The sequence below is a fragment of the Saccharomyces mikatae genome (assembly GCF_947241705.1).
Source record: "Saccharomyces mikatae IFO 1815 strain IFO1815 genome assembly, chromosome: 4".
Classification (NCBI taxonomy): Eukaryota; Fungi; Ascomycota; class Saccharomycetes; order Saccharomycetales; family Saccharomycetaceae; genus Saccharomyces; species Saccharomyces mikatae.
Window position 1 is genome coordinate 932,821 of NC_079259.1, and position 16,070 is coordinate 948,890.

At 36.6% G+C, this 16,070-nt stretch overlaps 10 protein-coding genes across 10 annotated transcripts; 7 read left to right on the plus strand and 3 right to left on the minus strand.

The window, feature by feature from the left end:
• Nucleotides 1–69: 69 nt before the first annotated feature.
• Nucleotides 70–1,908, plus strand: PEX5 (Pex5p; the record flags this gene model as incomplete). The annotated part of the gene is made up of 1 exon (XM_056221436.1): nt 70–1,908. The coding sequence occupies one exon, from the start codon at nt 70–72 to the stop codon at nt 1,906–1,908; it is 1,839 nt and encodes a 612-aa protein (XP_056081227.1).
• A 432-nt stretch (nt 1,909–2,340) lies between these two features.
• MNN10 (alpha-1,6-mannosyltransferase) lies at nt 2,341–3,522 on the plus strand (the record flags this gene model as incomplete). Its single annotated transcript, XM_056221437.1, has 1 exon — nt 2,341–3,522. One exon carries the CDS (start codon nt 2,341–2,343, stop codon nt 3,520–3,522), a length of 1,182 nt encoding a protein of 393 aa, XP_056081228.1.
• A 297-nt stretch (nt 3,523–3,819) lies between these two features.
• Nucleotides 3,820–4,482, plus strand: TRS23 (TRAPP subunit TRS23; the record flags this gene model as incomplete). The annotated part of the gene is made up of 1 exon (XM_056221438.1): nt 3,820–4,482. The coding sequence occupies one exon, from the start codon at nt 3,820–3,822 to the stop codon at nt 4,480–4,482; it is 663 nt and encodes a 220-aa protein (XP_056081229.1).
• Nucleotides 4,483–5,594: 1,112 nt separating this feature from the next.
• VHS1 (putative serine/threonine protein kinase VHS1) lies at nt 5,595–6,962 on the plus strand (the record flags this gene model as incomplete). Its single annotated transcript, XM_056221439.1, has 1 exon — nt 5,595–6,962. The coding sequence occupies one exon, from the start codon at nt 5,595–5,597 to the stop codon at nt 6,960–6,962; it is 1,368 nt and encodes a 455-aa protein (XP_056081230.1).
• Nucleotides 6,963–7,296: 334 nt separating this feature from the next.
• Nucleotides 7,297–7,857, minus strand: SMKI04G4560 (gluconokinase; the record flags this gene model as incomplete). The annotated part of the gene is made up of 1 exon (XM_056221440.1): nt 7,297–7,857. One exon carries the CDS (start codon nt 7,855–7,857, stop codon nt 7,297–7,299), a length of 561 nt encoding a protein of 186 aa, XP_056081231.1.
• A 357-nt stretch (nt 7,858–8,214) lies between these two features.
• SMKI04G4570 (uncharacterized protein) lies at nt 8,215–9,336 on the minus strand (the record flags this gene model as incomplete). Its single annotated transcript, XM_056221441.1, has 1 exon — nt 8,215–9,336. The coding sequence occupies one exon, from the start codon at nt 9,334–9,336 to the stop codon at nt 8,215–8,217; it is 1,122 nt and encodes a 373-aa protein (XP_056081232.1).
• Nucleotides 9,337–10,120: 784 nt separating this feature from the next.
• Nucleotides 10,121–12,643, plus strand: PAM1 (Pam1p; the record flags this gene model as incomplete). Its single annotated transcript, XM_056221443.1, has 1 exon — nt 10,121–12,643. The coding sequence occupies one exon, from the start codon at nt 10,121–10,123 to the stop codon at nt 12,641–12,643; it is 2,523 nt and encodes an 840-aa protein (XP_056081233.1).
• A 297-nt stretch (nt 12,644–12,940) lies between these two features.
• On the plus strand, nt 12,941–13,390 carry BTT1 (CCR4-NOT core subunit BTT1; the record flags this gene model as incomplete). Its single annotated transcript, XM_056221444.1, has 1 exon — nt 12,941–13,390. The coding sequence occupies one exon, from the start codon at nt 12,941–12,943 to the stop codon at nt 13,388–13,390; it is 450 nt and encodes a 149-aa protein (XP_056081234.1).
• A 129-nt stretch (nt 13,391–13,519) lies between these two features.
• Nucleotides 13,520–14,101, minus strand: MET32 (Met32p; the record flags this gene model as incomplete). Its single annotated transcript, XM_056221445.1, has 1 exon — nt 13,520–14,101. The coding sequence occupies one exon, from the start codon at nt 14,099–14,101 to the stop codon at nt 13,520–13,522; it is 582 nt and encodes a 193-aa protein (XP_056081235.1).
• A 530-nt stretch (nt 14,102–14,631) lies between these two features.
• Nucleotides 14,632–16,008, plus strand: CHL4 (Chl4p; the record flags this gene model as incomplete). Its single annotated transcript, XM_056221446.1, has 1 exon — nt 14,632–16,008. One exon carries the CDS (start codon nt 14,632–14,634, stop codon nt 16,006–16,008), a length of 1,377 nt encoding a protein of 458 aa, XP_056081236.1.
• Nucleotides 16,009–16,070: the final 62 nt, after the last annotated feature.

Here is a 16,070-nt window from a genome sequence, read left to right on the forward strand (position 1 = left end):
TATTGAATTACAAAGCAGTTTGATTATTACATGTGAAGATAAATACTAGTAAGCAATATCTTTAAACACATGGACGTCGGAAGTTGTTCAGTGGGAAATAACCCACTTGCACAATTGCATAAACATACTCAACAAAACAGATCACTTCAGTTTAGTCAGCAGAATCATGGGCCCCTTAACGAATCGAGTTTACAGAGCACGAACAAAGTAAGTAGTGTAAGCGAGGCTTTCAAATCTAATAACAATACTATTTCACAAGAAAGGATAGCGAATATGCATAGATTTATGAACGGAGAACCTCTAGCCGATGATAAAAGAAGAATGGGAATCGGAAAATCTCCAGCTGTACCTCCGCATATTTCTAACATGCGTTCTCTGCATGCCTTGCCAAGTCCAACTCAAACTAGCGGAACGAGCAATGTATCACATTGGTCGCGAGAGTTTCAAGATAACAATAGTATTCAAAATGCGACCACGAACGTGGGAAATTCTGAAAAAGTATGGCAGCTTCCCTCACAAGCAACATCCAACCGATTCCAATATCCCAATACTATGATGAATAACTATCCTTACTCTTCAATGAACAACCTCAGCGGGTCAAGGCTTCAGTCACCTGGGTTTATGAGTCAGCAACACTCTGGACGTTCTAAAGAAGACATCAAACAGCAAGGAGACCAGCCTTGGACGGACCAATTTGAAAAGTTGGAAAAAGAAGTCTCAGAGAATCTAAATATAAATGATGCAATAAAGGAGGATGAAAATATGACTGAAGTAGAACAGAATAAACCAGAAAATGTTGAGAAGGACGAAGTGATATTTGGAGATCAATACCAATCTGATTTTCAAGAAGTATGGGATAGTATACACAAGGATGCTGAGGACATTTTGCCTTCTGAATTGGCTAATGATGACCTCAATCTGGGGGAAGACTACCTGAAATATCTCGGTGGTAGAGTAAATGGGAATATTGAGTATGCTTTTCAATCTAACAATGAATATTTAAATAACCCCAATGCTTATAAAATCGGTTGCTTACTAATGGAAAACGGAGCCAAATTGAGCGAGGCAGCGCTAGCATTTGAAGCTGCAGTTAAAGAGAAATCAGACCATGTGGATGCCTGGCTAAGATTGGGCCTAGTGCAAACTCAAAATGAAAAAGAATTGAATGGTATAAGCGCATTAGAAGAATGCTTAAAATTAGATCCTAAAAATCTGGAAGCAATGAAAACACTAGCAATAAGTTACATAAATGAAGGTTACGATATGAGCGCCTTCACAATGCTAGATAAATGGGCCGAAACCAAGTACCCAGAAGTTTGGTCAAGTATCAAACAACAGCATGATGCGGCCCAAAGAGAAAAAGGGTTCGCTCATATCGACATGAATGCGCGTATAACAAAGCAATATTTGCAACTAGCGAACAGTTTGAACACAGTAGACCCCGAAGTACAACTGTGCTTGGGTCTCCTATTTTACACTAAGGATGATTTTGACAAAACGATAGATTGCTTTGAAAGTGCGCTGAAGGTGAATCCTAATGATGAACTCATGTGGAACAGATTAGGTGCTTCATTGGCTAATTCCAATAGATCAGAGGAAGCAATTCAAGCATATCATAGGGCATTACAACTGAAACCATCTTTTGTTAGGGCCCGCTATAATTTGGCGGTGTCCTCAATGAATATAGGTTGTTTTAAAGAAGCTGCGGGTTACCTATTAAGTGTCCTAAGTATGCATGAAGTAAACACTAACAGAAAGGGAGACGTTGGATCACTTTTGAACACCTACAATGATGCTGTCATTGATACTTTAAAAAGAGTTTTTATAGCAATGAACAGAGATGATCTCTTACAAGAGGTAAAGCCAGGAATGGACCTTCAAAAATTCAGAGGGGAATTTTCATTTTAATACGGTACCTATCAACACTTTTATTCACTCGCATCATTCCCCATTTTCCTTAGCATTACGAACATAAGATATCTATATATAAATGTTTACATGAAGCAACCCGAAAACTTATAAATACAACCAGCCAGGCTTATTAACCGCAAGAGTCTCCGATTTCAAGGTTTAAATTGTTAATTCATCATTTCGTAAATAATGATATATGAACTCTTAATATGCTTTTTTCAGTCCTCTAGTTTTTTCGCTCTTCGCAGTTGTTTGTTACATGGCAAAACAAGACAGAAAAAAAAAGAATGTTCAGATATATAGTCTAGAAACTATTCTTAGCCTAGTACATAGGTCTATGGTTTGAAGTTCAAAAGAAGTTTCTTGGGCGAAAAAAGCTTCTAACACATTCTTTTTAAAGGATTAATTGTGCATGCGCAAATACATAAGATGTCTAGCGTACCTTATAATTCCCAACTTCCTATATCCAATCATTTAGATTACGATGAAGAAGAAAAGAAAAGCAGAGGCTCGTCATCGGGCTTGAAATACAGAATAATTTACTGGAGGAGAAGTTTATGCAATCTTTTAGCAAGATGGAAGAAACCAATATTGCTATTATGTTTAACTCTGTTTTTATTCATGTGGATAAACGATTCCACCATAAGCGGGTACCCACCTTCTACAAGTTTTCAAGGCCAAATTAGTAACGATAATAAGTTGAGTAAGGCTGATAATAGCCTTAATTCCAAAAAGTACTTACCACCGTTCTCAAAGAGATCAAGGTGGTCGTTTTGGAGCAAAGATCCTAAAATAGTCATTATATTAGCGGCAAACGAAGGTGGTGGTGTATTGAGGTGGAAGAATGAACAAGAATGGGCTATTGAAGGCATATCTATAGAAAATAAGAAGGCTTACGCAAAGAGACATGGGTATGGTTTGACTATCAAAGATTTGACCACATGCAAAAGGTACTCCCACGAATACAGGGAAGGCTGGCAAAAGGTAGATATTTTAAGACAAACGTTCAGAGAGTTTCCCAATGCAGAATGGTTTTGGTGGCTAGACTTGGATACTATGATCATGGAACCTTCCAAATCACTAGAAGAACATATTTTTGACAGATTAGAAACTTTAGCTGACAGAGAATTGAAAAGCTTCAACCCTCTGAACCTCAAAGCCGACATACCATACGTCAATTATTTTGAAGAGATGGAATTCTTAATAACACAAGATTGTGGCGGATTCAATCTAGGCTCTTTTATGATAAAAAATAGTGAGTGGTCGAAACTGCTGCTAGATATGTGGTGGGACCCCGTTTTGTATGAGCAAAAGCATATGGTCTGGGAACATAGAGAACAAGATGCATTAGAGGCTTTATATGAAAACGAACCATGGATTCGTTCGAGAATAGGTTTTTTGCCCTTAAGAACTATCAATGCATTCCCACCGGGAGCATGTTCTGAATACAGCGGTGATTCAAGATACTTTTACAATGAGAAAGACCACGATTTTGTTGTGAATATGGCCGGGTGCAATTTTGGTAGAGATTGTTGGGGTGAGATGCAATACTATACCACTTTAATGGAAAAGTTGAATAGGAGATGGTATACCAGGTTTTTCTTCCCATAATTCGAAAGCGGCTGAGAATGTGAAGAATAAGAAGACACATGCTCTTTCTTTATTTCCACTTTCTGGTTTTCTTCAAAAATTTGTTTTATAATTTATGTACATTTGTGTCTAGAGAATTCTTTTAATAATATGCTACAATTCATTTTTTAGTTTTTCAACCTAAGCTCAAGTTTCTATTTCCTCCGCAAACGTTAGAAAGTGTGAAGAAAAAGAACGAATGAAACCAAAAAAGGATAACAAGCCAGTGTAATACAATATAGTGAAATTGTTGAGCAGAGTTGAAGCAGGGAGACGAAAATGGCGATCGAAACAATACTGATAATAAACAAATCAGGCGGATTAATCTACCAGCGAAATTTCACCGACGACGAACAAAAATTGAACAGTAACGAGTACTTAATCCTTGCCAGTACGTTGCACGGTGTATTTGCCATAGCGAGCCAGCTGACTCCAAAGGCGTTACAGCTTACCCAACAAACAAGCATTGACAATACCATCCCGTATATACCCTACGTGGGCATGTCAAGTAACAGAAGTGATATAAGAAGCGGCAGTGGAAATAACAACAAACAGCATGGTAACAATGAAAAATTGGGCAGTTTCAAAGGAGATGATTTTTTCAAAGAACCATTCACAAACTGGAACAAGAGCGGGTTAAGGCAGTTATGCACAGACCAGTTCACAATGTTCATATATCAAACCTTAACTGGCCTGAAGTTTGTCGCTATAAGCTCCAGCGTGATGCCGCAGAGACAACCAAGCGTAACTACCAACGACAAGCCTGATCGACCCAAGAATTCTTCGAACTTGGCTATCCAGATAGCCGATAACTTTCTAAGAAAAGTCTACTGTTTGTATAGTGACTACGTCATGAAAGACCCATCATACTCGATGGAAATGCCTATCAGATCCAATCTTTTCGATGAAAAGGTTAAAAAGATGGTAGAAAACCTGCAATAGATGTATCGCCACCAAACATAAGAGCGCTAACTCACTCATTCTAGGAAACATAGATACTATATACTTTAAAAGTAAGAAGAGGCCGCCCCGTCATCCATCACCCTCCTTAATAGACAAAGATAACCTTCACTATTACGCAAACTCATTACACAGCAAAAAGACTAAACTGCGGAGCATCTTTTCGCAGCTCCAACAACTAGCGATAAAGAATGCACTATCTAAATCATCTTCTTGCTTCCTTCCTGCATCCTTCCTGCATTTCTTTCTGTCAGCTTTGCTTCCGTCTTGCTCTAGCCAACCCCAGACGATGGTATCACGCTCTTTTCATATCCTATTGTCGTGTTTTTCGTAACGGTAGTGTGAGTACGGAAACACCAGTTCCGGAGCGGATGTGTAACAGGGATACTTAAGGTTGCACGCTTGCCAACAATCAATCACTGATAACTATAAACCAAAAGAGGATTCGATCCTACCCTTACTAGTTGCACGAGAGGAATCAAAGCGTGGGGAAGGGATGCAAACGCCACTATCCCCACCAAAATGGTTGTTCTTGGCGATCCACGCCTATGTTAACAAGGTCCAAAATATATGCTAATTCGCGCGGCTTTCCACTTAACCCCGTCTAGTCAATGCGCCAAGCACCGGCCGCACATTCGTACTTTTGGTCGGTGGCCGATGTACTTATGATTATTTATACATATTAACATTCGTACCCTTTTTGTTTCCGCTAAAGGCTAAGTGGAAGCTAATTAACTTAACATACTATTAAAATAGTGCCATTGTAAATTGCGTGTTCTGTTTTTGAAGCTTATTTTTCTTTTTTCTTTCTCCCTCTTTCTCTTCGTCGCGACCCTGAAACTCAATATACTCTTTACTCAAGTCCTATAAGAAAGCTTTGGTTTGGTTAGCTTTTCTGTATATTTGCATGAGTATTACTGCTATTATTTTCTTTTTGCTCGACCTTTGTTGTAATTGTTATTGAGCCAGTGGTACTTTTTTGTTTTATGAGTCAAGTTTTCAAAAGTTGTTTAAATTACTGTTAGATAATATACTAAAAGTACAACAATCAAAAAAAGAAAATTAAAAGAAGAAAAGATAAAATAGAAAAGATAATGATGTTGTCCAATAATTGCAGAATTAATAGCTATTTAATAACTTCTCAAATTGGCGAAGGTGCGTACGGTCTGGTTTACCGTGCAGTAGATATTCGTACGGATAAGGAATACGCTATCAAAGCGGTAGTTCAAAATTGCAGCGTCAGCAATGAGATTCTCGTAAATGAAGGTGAGATGTACAAGAATAGCGCCAAATTACAGAGAAAACTCGCTAAGCTTTTCAAAGAATCAAAAAATGTTGTAAGAGTGCCCTCCATCGATCTGAAGTCGATCGAGGATATGTCAGAAGAGGATTTCGAGAAACTGCCTCACTACAAAGAGATTTCTTTACATTTGAGGGTTCATCGTCATAAAAATATTGTCACCATACATGAGGTCCTGCAATCTACAATCTGTACGTTCATAGTCATGGACTATTACCCAACAGACCTATTTACATCTATTGTAGAAAATAAACATTTCGTCACTAATGGTTTGCTTGTCAAAAAGGTCTTCCTACAAATATGTTCAGCCATTAGTTATTGCCATGACCACGGTATCTATCATTGTGATATCAAGCCTGAGAACTTGCTACTAGATACGGATGATAATGTTTTCCTTTGCGATTTTGGTCTATCCACCACTTCTACATACATCAGGCCAAACGTTTGTATTGGCAGCTCGTATTACATGCCCCCTGAAAGAATCTCGTTTGATAATGGGAAAATTTCCTTTTCGAAAAGTAAAGGTCATAAAGTAAAGAAATTTTGTCCCTCATGTAACGGTGATCTATGGTCATTAGGTATCATCCTTATCAACTTGACATGTATCAGAAACCCTTGGCTAAAAGCCGACAAAAGTGAGGATAATACTTACTACTACTTTACCAAAGACCCCAATATTTTGAAGCAGATTCTGCCTCTCTCTGGTGACTTTTATTCATTATTGTCCAAGATTTTACAAGTGAATCCAAAAAACAGAATAGGCTTGCAAGAAGTGATGAAAGAGGTTAGTTCCATTACGAGTTTCACGAACAAGGGCCCCTTATCAAAAGTTCCTCCTCTTCCCAAATCTGTTTACGAAAGGTTCACTAGCCCTGTCGATAGCACAAATAAAAGTTTATCACCGAAGCAATACTCGCATGTACGCAAAAGTAGTAAGGCTCACAATAATTTGCCTTATACGTCTTCAAGTGACGAAGATGACGACAGTGGCAGTCGCAGTGGCAGTCTCGGGACGCTAGATACAGACACTGGATTGCACTCTTCATTTACAAGCACTTCCTGTGAGTCCGATAATGAATGTTCTAAGATTTCTAGTAAGTTTTCCTTGTTCGAAAAAAAATTCAATGAACTTCATATGAGTTCCTCTTCTTTAACAGACTAGCTTTCGTTCTCGAGGCGAAAAATGCGCCATTGTATCAAAATCATAATTGATAGACCTTCGCCTAATGATAATTTGTTTTTCCAAAAACGTTACTTGCCAAGGCAAGTTGTAGTTATATGCACACTTCCGTTATGACCCCCTTATTTTTCTAATGTTGTTTATTTTTGTTATCCCTATGTTTTTTCTGTTTGCTCTTCTCTTTATCCACGTATCCCTTTTTTTTGTGAATGCCATATTTTTCATTTAGTTTTCGTTCTGTTTTTTCCATGCTTATGTGTTTTTAGTTTCCATATATAACTTTTATACTTTTAAACACAGTGTATTCAAAGGATATTTACTCGACTTTCAAAACCCTTCTTTTCACTACGTATATAACATCTTTTTCGATTTGATAGAATGTTTTGAAATCTAAGGGAACAATATCACAGTCAGTTTCTTCATTGATATCAGGTAGTTCCAAGTCCCTAAATTGAGATTCCATCATATCAGCTTTCATAAAATGGCCTTTCCTTGTTTTAAGCCTTTTCAATACTTCTATCTTACTTGCATACAAGAATATAAAATGGAACTCTGATTCAGGGCAGGTTTGTCTAATCAAATCTCTATATTTCTTCTTTAAGCTCGAACATGCCACAATTGATAAATGTTCGTTGGTATTAGCCGCAGCTTTCGTTGATTCAACGGCGACTTTTTTCAACCAGTCCCAACGGTCGTCGTCGTTTAGGGGAATTCCCCTTGACATCTTTTCCACATTGGCAGGTGGATGCAAATCATCGCCTTCAATGAACTTCAGATCGGGATATGTGTCCTTAAACTCATGTAGTAATTCACCTGCTATGGTTGACTTTCCTGTGCCTGCAGTACCTGCCAGTACAATAACTTTAAATTTTCCCATGGTTTTGTATATCTCTGTCATTAACAACTTTGCCAGTCCATATGCTGATCTTACAGACTATGAAAACCTGTTTGGTCTTGGAAGTGCTGATGATTACTATCTGAAACCTTTTTCAATTCTCGTTATTTTAAATCGCACCTTATATAGTGAATGCTTGGATAATAACGGTGTTATATTTTCGATAAAACATTCAACGACGTAAGGAAAGCAAAAAAAAACGCAGGGATTGCAAGAAGGGAAAACATCAAACAAAACGAAGTATTCTATTTATATAGGATCCATATTTCGTATATAACTAATTAGTGAAGCACAAAATTGTGCATGCATGTAAGGGTAAAATTATAACTCAACAAGTAACTAAGCAAATAGCACACCATACTGAGGTCTTCCACCACATTCAACAACCACATCTATAAGCTTTAAATCAGAAACTCTCCTTAGCAAGTCCCAAATGTTAGTATCAGATAAAAGTTCGTTCTCCACTAATGATGGGTCGTAATAGTATTTTAAGATAAATTTCTCAATGAACTGTAACCTTGACGTATTCTGGAAAAAACGCTCGAAATTCAGAGTCTTGACCACATCAACATAAGTAAAATATAGTAAGAATATCATGGTCGAAAGAGGTTCAATGGAAGTCAATTTTTTTGTTACAGATTCAGAAACACATAGAATCAAATCTATTGACTCAAATAGAAAATTTACGGTAAATTTAGAGCTTGTGTTCGCCCCTTGCTTTTCAATGCCTTGAAAAAACCATTCTATAAAAGGTGATATTACATCATAAGGTTTTTTTAAGATGAAATGATTGCCAATGGACTTCACACATTCTCTGTGTGTGAGAAAAATACGCGTGTTTTTATAGAAAATTTTAGGGAAGTCTTCTTTCTCAGTATTTTCCATGCTCATTGAACACAAATCTAACTCTTTAGATGTATCAAATTCACCATTCTGCATGTCTTGGTAGTACTTACTGGGAAGAAAGTGAGAAATTTCTTTTAAAAGAATATGATGATGGTTTAGTAGTAATTGAAAAAACGTGTCATGTTCGAATAATGTGGGAATCACGATGTTTCCTGAATTGGCTTTTATGTTATTCACTCCAAATTTGAGCGGGTCAAAAAGATATTTCTCCCACATGATCTTGGAGAGCAATGAAAAAGATGGTCTCAAGCAGCTATAAAAAAATCTATTCAAGGTGAACATTGATGGTTCACCTTTTGACAAAATGAAAATATGTTGAATGACCTCTATAGGTAAATCTTGCAAAGTTAGTTTCTGGCGATGCCGAAGTTTTTTAGTTTGTGATCTAGAAAGTTTGGAATCTTGCGATATTGATCTCTTAGGCAAGACCGAGGCCTCTAAGAGATTTACATGATGCTGCAAGTTTATTGAAGACGCCGTATACTGATGCAAAGGAAGTACATGTTTCTTTCTCTTATCATGCCGACTAGGGTACCCCGTTACAATATAGCCCATATTGAGTAATATGATCTTCTTCCACTTTCAAGGATAATTTAACAGCATGGACCTCATTACCCACATCTATTAACTCATCGCAAACGGAATGATTTTTGATATTTTCTTTTGATTTTCACCGAATGTAAAAACACGAGATATAACGCGGTGTATGGCTGGAATCTACCATGTATCTCAACTGCAAAGAGTAAATGAACACAACGAATAGGTGGTAATCGCAACAGGGTTCGATGTCAAGAACCTCTATTTATATTATAAGTAATTTTAAACACGGCATTGTTCATTCATATCCCGTTTACTTACTGTTGATGATTTTTCTTTATTCTCTGTATAAATAATGGCAGTGGGTGGCTTTTTTTATTAAGCTGCTACGCGAAAATGTCGCAGCCCCCTGTTGGCCGTGCTTTGGGCCATTCTCGAGGTCATAATGAAACAGAAATCTACAAAGATGGAAATGTGAAGTAAAAGCAGACGAAACTTAGAAAAAGGAAAAGACGTACTGGCATACACGATAGTGAAGTTGTTTACATCTTGTATAACCAGGTCATCATTGCATTCACACAATCAATTTTCAAAAAGAGGTGATCACCACCATACTTACCCTTTTTCATCTGCTATTAATAGTGTTTGTTGATCAAAAGGTGCACATATTGGAAAAGCGTGTGACTAGCATTAAATCCACTAGTTTTGCTCTTTATTTTTGCCCTCAATCACTGTGCATTGATTTTCTCTTTGTCTTCTGTTTTTTATTTCCGGCATACTTTTGTAATAGATATACCTAACAATGACATCTGCATTAAGAGTTTTGGTATGCGGAGATCATCCGAACCTCATTTTATACACATCTAGGTTTCAGCATGCTAAAAATATAGAGTTCTACCTTGTGAACAATTTAGAGAACGCTGCCTACGAGGTTAGTTCATTATTTTACGGGACAGAACAGTTTCAAATTCAGAATCATTTTCAATCTCTCCAAGATTTAATAAACCTCAACAATGGAAGTAGAAATGGGGATTTGATATTTGACTTGATAATAATGAGTGCGTCTTCACTGCAAGAAATTCCGCAAGTGTTGAGAGATTTGAAAACAATGATGAATAAAAGCACGAAAGTATTATTTGAAAGTAGCGGATTTGTCTATTTGGAGCCATTTATTAAGGCATCGGTTGATCTGTCGCTATCAAATATTTTTAGCATCTTTACAGATTATGATATGAGACGTTTGGACAATGGTTCGTACAAACAGTACACAACTGTGAATACTAAATCCTTTTTTGTTTCGATCGGTCAAACACCCTCTGTCCAGGAGAACAGTTATTCAAGTGACATTATCCCTATTTTGAATACGTTTCAGAGGTTATTTCAAAAGCTGTTTCCTAAGGACATCGTGACACTCTATGATTATTCTCCTTCCACTTTCTTGAGCAAACAGTGGGAGTTGGCTCTACCTCAAATATGTTTTGATCCTTTATTAATAATATTAGAAGAGAAGGTTCCATCAAATTTGGATGGGAATGTCTTGGCTAAACCTCTCATTTCAGGTTTATTAGGCGAAATTCTACTGCTAATAAAAAAAATGGGTGTAACCTTAGACAATCCAAATTTTCGAAATGAGTCAACAATATTGAAACTTTGGAAGAATAGATATGAGGAGTCACCTGAACTCCCTGCACTTCTGTACAATTTCATCCATAAATCTTCATCTTTAAATATTGATTTGCTGTTATTACAACCGATATTGCTAGCAGATGACTTTGGGGTCAAGACGCCATATTTAGAATGTTTGTTTACAATGATGAGTCAGTATCAATTATTGAATAGGGGCGAATCTGAATGGTTCATAAGAAAGGACAATAGCACAGCTTTAACTTGCGTTGATGACTTACAAGATAATATTGCACTAAATGACAAAAAAATCATGCAGTTGCAAAATTTGGAAGCGACTCAAAAAAATCAGATAAAACAACTTCAAAACCAAATTATAAGCCTAAAACAGGAACTTTCCTTCGAGAAATCAAATCACGAACAAGAGTTGGGTGTTTTAAAAAAGAAAGTGCAAATGGGCAGTCCGTTATCCGACTGCAATCTATCACAAATTAATACTACTGATATACCTAGTTCTGATAAAGTTATCAATGATGATACAAATTACGAAAAAAGCGATCATGGCAATAACAGTAGCAGTAATGATAGCAGAAGACAGTCTTTTTTCAACTCAACATCGGACACAACATTATCCAGAGATGAAACCTCATTGAAAGAACGTGAATTAGAAGTGCGAATGAAGGAATTGGAACTTCAAGAGCGTGAATTAGAATTGCAGAGGAAAGTTCTCCAACAACAGCAATATCATCAGAGACCGCCTAAACAGGGATACACTGGTATACCTGGCACGCCGACTACCAGCAGTAATAATAATAATATTAATAGCAATAACAATAATAAAGGTTACAATCCAAGTAGAAAATCATCTTATAGTCAACCTCAACATGTGTCTATGATGACTAGCAGAGGCTTACATGGTCCAAATGTCGCAAGTCCTAGCCCCGTTCTTTCGGCTAACAACTTTGTTGATCCAATATCTTCTGGGACACCATATAACAGTAATAATGCTCGGTTCAGTCAACAAATTCAACCACAGCAGTATATGCACACTGTTAAACCTACAAGTAGGAAGAACAGAAGTAGTGTCATGCCTAATGTAGGCTATGTTCCTGGGCTAACTAGCAATGGGTATGGTAGAAAATTTAGTGGTAATGCTTTGAACGGTACACAAAGTCGTTTGAATTCACTTTCAAATCAAAGTACCTTTAGATCTCAACAAGGTCCACCTATAGTACAGCAAAAATCCTTTCAAAATAATGGCGGTAGTACAAGGACTAATCGTATATCTACCACGAATTACAATGATTTAAATCAAAAACCGGGGTTTGCTAACTCTATTTCAAGCCCGAATTTAAGCAATATAGAGAGTAACATTAACGTACAAAAGAATAGAAATGCGGATTCTGCTCCGTGTGTTAATGAACTGAACAATATTTCCCAGCCTCAATTACAACCTCAACCCCAATACAGTACATCAAAAGTTCCCCAGATCAATATAACGCAACCATCACCAATTCAAACCAAATTTAATACAAGCAGTAATCCTGTTCCTGTAATGGAATATACGGCACCTTCAGAGGATACAACTTCAAACGCAACTACAAATAATGATAGAAGTGTATTGGCAGATGATAGCTGCAAAGAGGAAGTTAAGGAAAAAAAGAAGAAAAAGTTCAGTTTTTTTGGAAAGAGAAAGAAATGACGAATAGGCTAGCGCTTATCTTACCAAGGTAATATAAACTTCTTGTTATTATTATGTTACATTTTTTATATACTTATATATTACATTTAAATACTTTTCCTTTGATGAAGAATTAGGGAGGAAGTTCGTAACTTCTACACAGTCTTAAGCTCCTTCAAATACAGTATACGCATCTCAACGTTCCGATTCAAATTTTTTTTTTCGCAGCAATAGAAACGGTCAAGTTGCATTAGAAGAAGAGGGTTCCCATGCAAATAAGTAAGATAAAATCAAATACTGCTGTAAAATCGTGCATAAATGCCTGTAGATCAAGAAAAATTGGCTAAACTACACAGGCTATCAACAGCAAACAAAGTTGGTGGGACCAGAAGGAAAATTAATAAAAAGGGTAATCTATTCAATACGAATGACAAGGATGATAGCAAGTTACAAACAGAATTACATAAACTACACCCATTGACGGTTGAAAACGTTGCTGAAGCAAATTTCTTCAAAAAGAACGGGAAAATATTACACTTCAGCAATACGGTGGTTCAAATTGCTCCTCAGTGCAACCTCACAATGATCCACGGTCAACCAAAAGAAAACACAATCAATGGCTTATATCCAAGCATAGCATCTCAATTAGGTAGCCAAGAGCTTGAATATTTGATGGATTTGGCTCACAAGCTAGAAAGTGAACAAACAATCCTCGATCAACTCGTTGAGAGAGATTCCAAAGCAAAAGATCAAGTAATGAACAGCTGATATAATTGATCATATTCACAAGCAATAGTTGGAGTTTATGACAAATTTTAAAGCAGGAAATGTTTCTACAGTAATGATGAAGATGAATATAATTATTTCAGTTTGAGAATATACACATTATATACCCTTTCAACCGTTGCTGCTACTGCTACTATTGCTGTTGCTCTTCTGACTATTAACGATATTTGACTGCTTGACCTTTCTCAATAATTCATTAATACCCTCACCACCTGCAGTTAACAATTTAGTCCTATTTCTTCTACAAGTTAATGTATCATAGTGTCTTTTCAATGCATCTTTCCTTGCAAAACCTTTGCCACATTGAGGACAAATGTTAGGTAATATGGCAAAATGTGTCTTCTCGTGTCTTCTCAAATCGGATGATCGTGAGAATTCCAAAGAACATTTTGCACATTTGAATTTTTTTTCACCAGTACTGTTCCGCCGGTCTTGAGACTTGCTTTCACTGGGCTTGGATATTCTTTCCAATTCGGTTTCCTTTTCGATCTCTACGGCCCCACCGTAACTACTAATATCAATACTATTCTTTCCTGGTTTGAGTGAAGTTTTTCCATTTCGTGACGTGTTTCGCCTCTTTCTTACTCTTTCTAGTAATTCTTTTATGATAGGATCTATGTTGTCCATATTTAGTGATACGTCCACTATTGCTTCTGTGGCCTGTTTAATAAATGCTGCATCCTCGTCCTCCATTTGTTTTCTTTTAGCTATTTCTGATAGTACCTGATTTTTCACTTTTTATTATTTAATTCTTGGCGTACAACATGAAACCCTACTCAATTAGCCCAGATGCACAGGAATAGATATGTGCCACCTAGTTTATTTACATATATATATGTATATATCGTCAACGCAATGATAAAAATTCCGAACACAGCAAGGAAAACAAGGATAATTTTCATTGTAGCTATACGGAATTCGAGATTAACTTCCAGTGTTTTCAACCTAAATTAGCAAACTTTGACCACAATTGAAGCTCTTTATTATTGTCAAAAATAAGCAAACTGTGGCGCGCTAAAGGGACGAAAATCATTACCAACATGTCACGTGCATGCATTCCTCGTCGGGTAAGAGATTAAACTTTACTAGGCACTGGGTACTCACTCGGATGTAAACAAATGAAAAAGTATTAGGAAGGTTAATGATATACAAATTGGCTTCACCCTAGTAAGAAGAGCATTCCATGGACGTCATCCTTGGAGTGTGTATTTGAGAAGCAAGGAATGGCTAGTGGATTAAGACTCGGAGATAATTATGTGCCAACTTCTGACACATCAGTTATTTTCAAACAATTGATGAAGCTTCCTATAACTGTTTTATATGATCTCACGATATCATGGTTCGCCAAATTTGGCGCGTCATTTGATGGGAATATAGATCTTCTAGCGCAAACATTAGATTTGTTGATTGAGAAAGGTGTGACACGTAAGGTCATAGTTAATAGAATATTATACGCGTACTGGGCCGATGGCCTCAATATTTACCAATTAGCAGAAATAGATTGCCATTTAATGATAAGTAAACCAAATAAATATAAATGGCTCCCATCAAAAGCTTTTCAAGGTGATGGAAAACCTTATGTAATACAACTCCAACCCACTAAATTTATAGACAATTTACAAACAGACCTGACGAAAATTTATCACTGCCATGTTTACATGTTCAAACATCCGTCACTACCAGTATTTATCACTAGAATACAGTTATTTGATAACAATAATTTATTTCTGAATACTTCTAAAATGGGATACATAAATAAGGAGTCTCTTTACAGCAAACTGGATAGAATTAAAGGAAAAACATTGATTTCAAGGAGACCATACTACGTCGCCTTTCCACTGAACTCTCCAACGATTTTCCATTCAGTTGATAAAGATATTTATGCCAGGCTAGTCTTGCAAAGTATTAGTCGAACAATATCGGAAAGAGAAACAATCATTTTCAAACCAATACAAAAAGTACCGATAAAATCAATACATAATATGATTACTTCAGTGGGGCCTTCAAGATATGCAGAGTCCATGGGTCCATGGGAATGCTATGCTGATGCCAATTTTGAGCAGTCCCCATTACACGACATTGAAAAGCATCAAGGACTTGTTGGTAAAAGAGTATTGATGAGGGACTTTGATGATTCTTTTTTGACAAATGATGAGAATTTCTACGGAAAAGAAGAACCTGATATAAGGCGACTTAGGTTGGAGAAAAATATGATTAAATTCAAAGGTTCTGTGAAGGGTGTAATGGATGAGAAATATGATAGTCTGAAAGAATTTAACGAACATGTTCACAATATTGAAAATGGGGAGAAAAAAGTAAATTCTGAGAAAACAGTGTATGTTTCTAGATATACGTCCTTGGTTCCTGTTGAGAAAGTTGGGTTTACCATAAAAAACGAAATAAGCAATAGAATGATTACCATGAAATTAAAATTTAGTGGGAGTGATATTTTTGGGGGATTACATGAACTATGTGATAGAAATTTGATAGATGTTGATAAAGTTCCTGGGTGGCTAGCTGGTGAAAACGGAACGTTTTCAGGAACAATACTGAATGGAGAATTTCACCAAGAACTTGTTACTAAAGGTGGATTACTGTAGAATTTCACGTATATTTTTAACAAGTGAATCGACTATTGAATTATTACAAGCAACTTGCGTTA